This window comes from Cryptotermes secundus, unplaced genomic scaffold (genome assembly GCF_002891405.2).
Source record: "Cryptotermes secundus unplaced genomic scaffold, Csec_1.0 scaffold110, whole genome shotgun sequence".
NCBI classification, from domain to species: domain Eukaryota; kingdom Metazoa; phylum Arthropoda; class Insecta; order Blattodea; family Kalotermitidae; genus Cryptotermes; species Cryptotermes secundus.
Genome location: NW_019742550.1, coordinates 493,039 through 503,959, shown reverse-complemented (window position 1 = coordinate 503,959; position 10,921 = coordinate 493,039). Strand labels below are relative to the sequence as shown.

Here is a 10,921-nt window from a genome sequence, read left to right as displayed (position 1 = left end):
GGGAGGAACATAGACTCAGGGTGTTGAGAAAAATATTGGACAGAAGAGGAATGAAGTGACAGGAGGTTTAGAAAACTGCATAATGAGGAGCTTCATAACTTGTACTCTTCTCCAAGTATAATTAGAACGATCAAGTCATGGAGGATGAGGTGGGCTGGGCATGTAGCACGAATGGGGGAGACGAGGAATGCGTATAGGATATTGGTGGGAAAGTCAGAAGGAAAGAGACTACTGGGAAGGCCAAGGCATAGGTGGGTGGACAATATTAAAATGGATCTTAAGAGAGATAGGATGAAATGGTATTGATTGAATTGATCTGGCTCAGGATAGGGACCAGTGGAGGGCTCTTGTGAACACGGTAATGAACCATCGGGTTCCACAAAATTCTGGGAAATTCTTGAGTAGCTGGAAATATGGCTTCTCCTCAAGAAGGACTCAGCTCCATAAATAAGTAAGTGTCAAAAATACAGAACAAGCCATTCATACACAGCATTAGCATTGACAGATATAAATGTATTAGATGGAAATTTAGGAGAGCTAAAATAGTGAAAAGCCGAGCGGTCTAAGGCATGTACTGTCTTCGCTTGCTTGGAAACCGGGGTCGTGGGTTCGAATCCTACTCAGGGCATGGATGTTTAGTTTGTGTGTGTGCGTTTTTCTGTGTTTGTGTACAGGCAGAGACCTTGCGACTAGCTGGTCACCCGCCCAAGGAGTCCTACCGAATGTGTAAGATCGAGAAAAACCGAAGTGAACGGAGAAGTTCATGGAGGTAGACCTAGGCCCATTGGGGCTGTAGTGCCAAGGGGAAAAAAAAAAAAGATAGTGGAAGCACTAACAACAATTGGTGAAACACTAGAAATCATCGAAAAATAGACTCGGAGCTAAATGTCGTAATTTTCACGGACTCAGAATGCGTGTTGAAACCAATTAGTAACACATCTCAAGCTTAAAATTTACCCACTTCGGGGAATAGCTAGGTCTTTTGATACTGGCGGGAATTTTATGGGAAATATTTTTACGTAGGTTAATTTCATGTTGTTAATCTGAGGATCGGAGGTGAGAGAAACATTTGGTGTGAGGGAGTTTTATTCTACGTCTTTAAAGCACGTTGTATTGTGTCGCTGAGAAGCAACATTTACTTTTGTTGTGTTCGTATAATTTGTACGTCTCTTCCATGTTAAACTTTCATTTTACAAGCTGCTTATATTGTGTATTTCACTTGCACAAAATCTTAAAGAACGTACATGAGTACCAACATATGACTCTCATTTGTTTTTCCCTTACGGTGGGAAGTTACACGTCCAACAAGGATAGTATTTGTCATATCACGTTAATACGCCTAAGACAAATTAAAATATAGTCGGCATTACGTGTTATGAATTGTAGTGTTTTAGTGGACTGCAGCGAAGTAATATATATGCGAAAGTAAAATAGAGATATGTTATGTTGCTTTGGATTAAATCTGCAGCAGAGCTTGTAGTAACGTACAGTGGGTAAACATCCAAAATTACATTAGTGACATAGAAGAGTGAAATTATTTTGCTGTTCGTGTTCTTTTTAATTTTTGTTTCATTAGAATGGCTTCTTCAGGTTCAGTGTCAGCCAATGATGATGAAGAGCTCACTTTGCCTCGGGCTTCACTCAACAAAATGATCAAAGAACTTTTGCCAAATATCCGTGTTGCAAATGAGTCACGTGAACTAATTCTCAATTGCTGCACAGAATTTATTCACCTAGTATCGTCAGAAGCAAATGACATTTGCAATCATCAGCAGAAGAAAACCATAAATGCTGAACATGTTTTACATGGTACCATCTAAAGTACTTATTATAATAAGAATTGGAAGATATTTTGATTTTTTTTTTTGTGAAAAGGTTAATATATTCAAAGTGTGCAGGTTTATTATAGGCATGGATAGTTTCTCTGATGTTTAAGTGAAACATTGGCATTTCTTGTGTATGTATATATTATGAGCATGATGCAGTGTGATGATCATAGGTCTCTGCAACTATTATTGAACTGCCAAGGCTGGAGTGTCAGACATTTCCCTATCAAATCTGGCTGAGGAGCCAACATAGCTATAACCTGACACACTATAAATAACATCTACCTACATTACAGCAGATGCTGAAAATGCTCTCAGGAGAATGCTGAAGACCCGCATTGATTGCATTGCTACTGGTCAAAATGGAAACCTAATTGAAATTCTGAGTACTCACTGAAGAGTACCAGAACACCAGAGATAGGCTTGAACTTTTAGATGTTTTTTTTAGATGTTATTGAACGTTCTCTAAAATTCCTCACACTTTAGGAGACTGGTATTCAAAGTTGAAAGTTTATTCTGTTCCTAGGAAAGAATTTAATATGAATGTAAACTTTTTGTAGAGTTGTGAGAAATGCAAGCATAACAGTGTAGAGCTTTTCCAGCATATACTGTATTCTTTGCCAGTTTTACTTGTAATATACTGGGCTACAGGTTTGTTAATTTTGCCGGTAGTCTGAATCTTCATGCCCTGATTTGATGGGAAGAACATCTGACTTCCAACTTGCAGGAAACCCAAACATTATTGTACTGTATAAAGTAGGCTCAATACAACATGACCTAAGGGCAGAGTACTGTAATCCATTGTCTCTCAGACTGCCTTGTAATGAATTTTTTAAAATATAGTTTTATCCTTTCACAGAGATGGCAGATTATAGTTGCTTTTGGAATTGGTGAAGTCAGCAAAGCATTACATATATTTTTTTTTTTTGTGACAACAGGAATATTTGGTAGCTGACTATAGGTGTAGAGAGATTTTAAAGCTATTTAGGTTCCTTCTGTCAGTGCAGTGTGATGGATCTGCAATAATGTGGAGGACTGCACATTGCAAAGAGCAGTTCCATTGTGTTGCACAGCATTGCATTCAGTTGCCTACAGGCCATGAAACATTTCAAAATGTTTTCAAATATAGAGAATACATGAAAGTAATACAAGCCATACTGATGGACAGAGAGGCAGTCTCATTTGCAGAATAACATGTTCATATAATACTTTCTGTGTAAACTCCATTTGAGTGGACAGATGCACTGATTTGGTGAAGTGACCACTTGCTGGATTCACAATTTTGTGGCCAGTTATCATTTTCTTTTTCACAGATGTTTCAACACATGAAAATAGAAATGTTTCTTAATTTTCTTACCTTGTGGATGTTACTCATAGCACACAACACCCTTGTAATCAAAGAAAATAATGAGCTATTTTTATAGGGTTTATTTTTTCAATATATTATCTATATTAGAGTTACATGTAAATCACCATCTGAGTATATGGTTTATTTTTTATGTTGTTCATATCCTGACGTTTTGGTCTCGTGAGGCCATCCTCAGGAGGGGCACATATTAAGAGGAAACTTTACAGTTCACATATATAAAAACAAGGGTTTAAAATTGGAGTCATAAATCTGTAATATTTAAATCAATATTGTATTAAAATTCACAGATGTACAGGGGTTCAGCAAAATAATGGAAACACTAAAAATACTTCACACATTTCATATTAACGTCGTCGTCGTCATCCCTCCATACAAGTTTTGAACAGTCCCTAGCAGAATTTTATACCATCCTTCTTGAATATCTTCAAGTTCCTTTAAGGATGTTCAAGCAGGAATCTGTTCCCCACTGTAGTCCCCAATACTGACCAGAGTGCTTCAGTGATGTTCAAATCTGGTGATTGTGCTGGCCAGGGAGGATGTTGAAGTTCATCTTCATGCTCTTCTAACCATGACTGAACAGTTCCAGCTTTGTGCTATTGTCTTCTTGGAAGTCTGTGTCGTTCAGAAATAACGTCTGGGTCATGGGCTGCACCTGATTACCCAACCTGTCCACGTACTGCCTTGCAATAATTCGGCTATGAAGAGTAATAATGGGACCAACAGAATATCATGATACTGCTGTATAAACCCTCAGAACCTTCTGTGTGTCACTGTTGGAACCAGGCATTCCCCATTGTAGGCCTCCTTGGGTGTTTTCCATATGTAAACTCTTCCTGGTGTCAGGAACAGCAGTGAAGGACAACTCATGCGACTATATCACATGCACATTTCCTATTGCCTAAGGTTGAGGTTTTATGGTCGTGACACCACCATTTACACATATGAGTATTACTTCCAGTAATCAGAGGTTTAGCAGTTACACCCCTACCGTGGCTGTTGGATTCGTGAAGCCAACTTTTTACAAATTTTGTGTAACAGTGTCTTCTGGATGAGTATTCAGCTCTGCTGTCCTGTCATCTGTGCTGCAGTAGTTCTGTGATTTTTCAAAACCATCCTCATTGTATGACGATCTATGTTGATTTTCACCCACTGTTCCTCTTCACTGTTGTTGTCTTCCCATAATTCATATATGACACCATAAGCTCAGAAAATCTCGTTCTTGATACACCTAATAATGTGTCAGTTTTTGTCACGGATGCTCCAGCTTAACACACACCAATGATCTGTCCTCTTTCAAGGTAGGGCAAGTCTCCCATTTTCCGATTCTTTCAGGCAGACTGTCACTCAGCGCAATGACTTATGCACTGATATGAGCACTACAGAGTGTAAACAAATGGAAGAAGAGCATTCTGTGTTTCCAACTGAAGTTCTTTCAATGTAGCCAACATAAATAAATTCTGTTCCTCAATTTCTAAGTGTCTCCATTATAAGGGGCACTTGGAAGCAAAGTTGGTTGAGAGGCTGTGTTACAAGCCAGAAGGTTGCGGGTTCAAGTCCCGATGAGGTCATTGGATTTTTTTCAGTTGACCTAATTCTTCCAGCCGCACTGTGGCCCTGGGATTCACTCAGCCTCTAACAGAAATGAGTACCAGGAATTAATTAAATAATTTTCCTGGGGAGTAAAGTGTGGCCGGTGCGTAAGGCTGACAACCTTACCGCCATCTTTGAGCCAATTGTCTAGCTAATGTGGAACCCTCAATGTCTCACAACCCAGTGGGCCTCCACGGCCTGTTACAGGGATAGCATTACTTTTTACTTTTACTCCATTATTTTGTCCACCCCCCTCTAGGTGATTATGGTTGTGCAATATACTTTGTTGTCTCATAATCGTTTTTTTTTTTAGTGTCTGCAAATATAACAGTGGTATCAGGGTTTCCATCTCTTTCTGAATTATTTTCATGATATATTTCTTGTTAAAAATATGTTTGCTAAATATTTACTGAAAAGAAGCAGCTCTGTGACCTAGTTGTGATTCCTGGTGCTTGGAGTGTTGGACTGTTTAGGTATTGATAATATGTAGCCTTGTGTGTCTGAGTGTAGATACAGATATCTTCATTTATGTCCATTATTTGACCTTTTGCCGAGTCTGTTTTTTACATGTCTTTTGTTTCTCCATACTGATGAAAGTTATTTAGGATGTGTGGTGTGTAACCAGCACCATCTTTATTGTATTTTTGTGTTTCTTATGTGTTCTTTATATCTGATGTAAAGTGCGTGTCCTATTTTTCCCATGTAGGCTATTTTGAAGTCTATTCACATATGTTTATATATCCTCAAGGTTTCATGTTTGTTGGTGGTTGATGATGTGTGAAGAAGTTTTTTATAGTATTGTTTTGTTTTAAACATCATTTTGAAGTTTGTTTCCATGAATAGATTTACTTACTTGTTGGAATATTTGTAAGAATATTGTATATTGTATATAATAATAATAATAATAATAATAATCAGTTTCTTCAGTTTGAAGCAAGTTAAGCCACAGACAAGTAGTTCTTCTTCTATTCTTTGACAGAAATTATTTATCAAGCTGAGACAGCCCTTACTTCTGAGCCTCCATTCTGAATGGGGTGACACGAGTCATAACGCACTTGAGCTACTGATTCTTAGTTGTACTGGTCAGTGGGCATCCAGAATGATCATCAGTTCAGACAGATAGACTTCCCTCTATAATGCAAAAGAAATGCTCAAAAGAGTCATGCTTGACTCATTATTGCATATTCAAATACTATTTGTGTCAGTTGACAAGTTTTGATTACCATGTATATAGTTTTCAGACATTGTTCTCTACCTCCGGACATTATTAATTTGAGATGCAACAGAAGCATTCTGATATTTGTCCACAAATGGCTGAAACAGTGGAATTAACTGTAAACATGCTTGAACATGCAACAGTATATGAGACTGTCATCCTTGTTGTGCCCTTGCAGAATGTCATTTATGTTTGGATCATATTCAGTTGATACTTTTTATTTAATCAGACCTTGTAAGAAAGTAACTCTTACTGTAAGCTGAGAGGGTATTTATTTTGCTGTTACATGCAGCATTGGACCGGCTGGGGTTTGGCGACTACAGAGCAGATGCAGAAGCTGTACTGAGAGACTGTAAGGCTGTTGCAGCAAAGAGGCGAAGACAGAGCACTCGATTAGAGAATTTGGGTATACCTGAGGAAGAATTATTGCGACAGCAGCAAGAGTTGTTTGCAAAGGTTTGCTGATTCACTCCTATAATTCTTTATTACATATTATTGAAACTGACTTCATGATGTATTTTCATTAGATCTGCATGTGATATTGAGAATCCCATATATATTGGAACTCTGATTTAATGTGCCTTAAAGTTTTACCTTGTATACCATTCAAATTCAATGATCCTAAGAGAGTCTCATGTTAAATTATTTCAATTAAATATTATCTCAGTTCAGTCATCAAATCCCTTGCTCCCAACAGAAACCTTAAAAATGAGGGTTTCACAGTATATGCAACTCTTTGCTGTGTCTCTACCTTGGACAGATAGTATGAGGGCTGTATGGAACATGAAAATTGAAAGTCCCCACTACTCACACTCGCCACTCTGCCATCACTGCAGCCTTTACACTCTTAGCCGTGGTGCTGTTCACATTACTCACTAATGCACATGCCTAGACACTATTTTCCCTTAATCCATGCTAATGTGGCAGAATTGCACTGTGGCATTCAGTTACCATCACTCATGCCAGAGGAAGTTGGGTTCCACACGGAGTGTGTTAAATAATGTTACCAGTATATAGACTACAGACTTTGTGGCCATGATCCTCTCTGTTTGCAGACAGCAGTGCTCCCTGCTTGGATACAGACTTTCATACTGTCATGTGAGGGAATGAATGTGACTATAGATGGGTTCGGATTGGTGACTCAATTTATTGACCACTTATATATGCATGACTTGTGACTACCCTTTACAGTTCACTGTTACACACAGACTTAGTGTTCTTAGTCTTTTGCAGTCACTAGTAGTCATTGCCTGGTAACAGATCCTACTGCTGGAGATTCCTCATCTTAGGTGCTCACATTCTCACCATCTGGTGAATATCCTACAACTGTCCTGGTTATAACATCTCAGCACAGACCGCACACAAAACACCATTACTCTGTTGCTGTTCAATTGTTTGCTTATTAAAAATCTGTTACCTAGCAACGGACGTTATTTCAGTGTTTGTTTCATGGTCAGTACCTAGCAATGGGTCTATACATCACAATACAAACATTGTGATCATAGCTTTCAGTGACATTGGCATGTATGAATACGTTAGAAAATGTATTTGCTGTCATGAGTAGCTTCTGTTACTTCCCTTCCCCCTGCCTCATATTTTGACTTCCTTTGAAACAAATGGAAAAATTATGTAGCTCAGACTATACCCTACAAAGTAGACATGGATTATTATTTCATCAAGAAATTTGTCTCTTATACAGTGATCGTGTTCATGCTGAAACACAATTTAATCTGTTGCAGGCACGAGAAGAGCAAGCTGCAGCAGAGCAGCAGCAGTGGCAGCAGCTCCAGGCGGCAGCTCAGATGGTCTCCATGCAGCAGTCAAGCCAGGGAGACCTTGATCAGGAAGATTATTCCTAGGTTCAATTTGAATTGGTTTAATTACACTAATGACTTTGAATTATTATTATTTGTTCTTTAAATTCAATAAATCATTTTTGGCCAATCCTGAGATGTAGAAGAAGTTACTATTAAATCAAAACATACACAAGAACAGTTCATAAAATAGAACTCTTTCACAAACATAACAGTCATAAAACGAAATTATACATAGTGATAATGAAACCACAAAAAAGTGGAAATTGTTCAAGTTATGATCGATTGAATTACAACCCGTAAAATCTTACACAGCACCACCATAACACATACATTTCACAAATTTCAATATTATGGTCTACTAAAAGTTGAATTAATGAATACAAATATAAAATATGATAATTACATATATCTTATTAGATAAAATAACTGAAGATCGGCTGAGCACCTCAAATCCAGTAAAATGTACACCCGTCAGGTAAGATGACAGAAAAGACAAAGGTTAAAACAACATAATAAGCTATAGATTAAAAACTGTACAAAAGGTATCAAGATTACCATCTCTGTCATCCTTGTATTGAAACTATTCATATGTAGAATAAAAGGGATGATGATACAAAAACCTCTTGAATATCAATTTGAAACATATCTCATCATTGGCCAAATTTCTTATTGTTTGAGGAAGATGATTGAAAACTTTAATTCCTGATATATACGCTCCTTTGTGAAATTTTGTTATATTCATGATAGGTACATGTAAGTTACTGTGTAATCTCATTATTTAAGTTAAATAAATATTTATTATTAACTGTATATAATAGTAAGGAATATATATACTGGGAATATAACGTAATTATTTCCAATTTCATAAAAATTTCCCTACATGAATGTCTTGGTTTAGCATTCGTTACATTTCTAATTATTCTCTTTTGCAAAATAAACACCTTTTTAGCATAAGAGGAGCCACCCCAGAAGATTATCCCATAACTCATAATATAGTGTACATGAGCAAAATAAATTAGCCTTAGAGTTTCAAATGTTACTATATATTTTATATTTCTAAGTGCAAAACATGCAGAGGAAATTTTATTGGTGACCATATCTATGTGCTGTTTCCAAGACAGCATATCATTGGTAATCAAACCAAGAAATTTAGTTTCTGATACATTGGGAATAAATGTCTGATCATAATTAATATGGGTAATGATGTTACGATGTTTCGTAGATCGGAAAGCCAAATATTGAGGTTTACTGAGATTCAAGGTAAGCAAATTGACATTAAACCAAGCATTAATATCTGTAAAGATTTGATTAATATTTGTTTCAAAACTTGAATTATTTGAATCAGCAACTATAATACTAGTGTCATCAGCATACAGTACCATATCATTATCTGTATTTATTATTGTGGGTAAATCATTATTGCAAAATAGGAACAGCAGAGGTCCAAGAATCGAGCCCTGCAGAACTCCATGTTTGATTGTTTCCCACTTGGATATTTTATTACTGTTATTTGTATTGCCCAATACAACTCTTTGACGTCTACNAAGAAAAAGTATAAGAATTCTGCAAGCGACAATTTACCGTTTCTCACGGTGTTGTCGCTTGCAGAATTCTTATACTTTTTCTTCTACCCTGAAGATGGGGGCAATACGTTCCTCCGAAACGTCGGTTAACACCACATATACACGGTGCCAAATCCCAGAAGACTGCTTTCTTCTATCCAATAATATGTCATGATTGACACAAAAGCATTTTGCAAATCACAGAAAACACCTCCCACAGTCTGCTTATTATTGACAGCTCTAGGAATACTGTCTAATAGAGAGGGGGCTGCCTTCTCAGTTGANGCCTATACATGCGTAAATACGGTAAGTATGGTTTAATTAATTTTTTGAAAATACCTCCTGTGCCATAAAATTTGAATTTATCCANTTCTCAGTTGAAAGATGAGCCCTAAATCCATACTGTTCAGGAGCCAAAATATCATTCACTTCAATATGTGCAATTAATCTTGAGAAAATGAGTTTTCAATAATTTTTTAGAAAGAAATCAGCAATGATATAGGCATGTAATTGGCTATTTCTTATATATTTCCTTTCTTAAAACAAGGCTTAGCCAAAGCATATTTTAATCTATCTGGGAATACACAGGTACTCAAAATAGCATTACAAATATATATTATTAATGGTGAAATTATGTATGGAGCACTCCGTTTAATTATTCTACTTGAGATCTCATCATACCCACAAGAATTCTTCATCTTTAATGTTTTTATAATTTTTTCAATTTCATGAACAGTGGCACATTGCCAACTCATCATTGAAAACGGTCTGTTAAAACATCTATCAAATAAGTCATTGGATTAGTTATACTTGCCCTTGCATATCTATTAACCTTTATCGGACGAACGTCATCATATGATGTCGTTAAAAGTTAGGACAGCTGGCCGAACGTCATCATATGATGTCGCGGATTCCACGCGTGTAAGGTTTTTTTTAATATGATATTAAAAATATAAATTGTTGTTCTATTTACATGATTTTTGGTCACCACCTTTATAATGAGACAGCCTTCGTTCCTGCATGATCAAATGTAATCTAGGGACGTCATATGACGTTAAAAGTAAGGACAAATTTAAGAACGACATCATATGATGTCGCGCATTCCACGCATGTAAAGATTTTTTTTTTAAATTAAATTTAAAATATAAATTGTTCTTCTATTTACATAATTTTTGGTAACAACCTTTATAAGGTGACAGCCTTCCCTCCTGCGTGATCTAATGTAATCTACCGACGTCATATGGCCGAATGACCTCATATGATTTCGCGCATTGCACGTGTGTAAAGATTTCTTTAAAATTAAATTTCTGCTCTACTTACGTGATATATGTTCGCCATCTTCATGAGGAAACAGCCTTCCCCCCTGCGTCATCTATGGTAATGTGGCCTTTGTATGGTACTGCCGAAAAAATTCCGAAATGCAGAGTCCGACGTCGCAGCTCACGCACTTCGTACGAACGCTAGACCGCTTCCCACGCGAAAAGCACACACGACACCTCAGTTGCGATTTAGAGGAAGCAGGCCAGTGATGTCGAGCTGCA

The 10,921-nt window shown here is 37.0% G+C and overlaps 1 protein-coding gene across 3 annotated transcripts; it reads left to right on the top strand.

The window, feature by feature from the left end:
• The first annotated feature begins 1,266 nt into the window (after window positions 1-1,266).
• LOC111873263 (protein Dr1) lies at window positions 1,267-8,628 on the top strand. 3 transcript variants are annotated; one of them, XM_023867826.2, is made up of 4 exons: window positions 1,267-1,489; window positions 1,591-1,809; window positions 6,294-6,457; window positions 7,741-8,628. In XM_023867826.2, the coding sequence occupies exons 1-4, from the start codon at window positions 1,444-1,446 to the stop codon at window positions 7,858-7,860; spliced, it is 549 nt and encodes a 182-aa protein (XP_023723594.1). In that variant the 5' UTR covers window positions 1,267-1,443; the 3' UTR covers window positions 7,861-8,628. The 3 variants fall into 3 exon arrangements, with proteins under 3 accessions (XP_023723594.1, XP_023723593.1, XP_033610919.1); XM_023867825.2 differs by having other exon boundaries at window positions 1,267-1,493; window positions 1,577-1,809; XM_033755028.1 differs by having other exon boundaries at window positions 1,472-1,489; window positions 1,577-1,809.
• Window positions 8,629-10,921: the final 2,293 nt, after the last annotated feature.

Bases quoted from the DNA above. Each gene is read 5' to 3' on its own strand.
- LOC111873263 (XM_023867825.2), top strand. From the start codon at position 1,444: ATGTTGCTTTGGATTAAATCTGCAGCAGAGCTTGTAGTAACGTACAGT. The intron at 1,494-1,576 runs GTAAACATCCAA...TTGTTTCATTAG, and splicing joins CTTGTAGTAACGTACAGTGG to AATGGCTTCTTCAGGTTCAG. The intron at 1,810-6,293 runs GTACCATCTAAA...TGTTACATGCAG, and splicing joins TGCTGAACATGTTTTACATG to CATTGGACCGGCTGGGGTTT.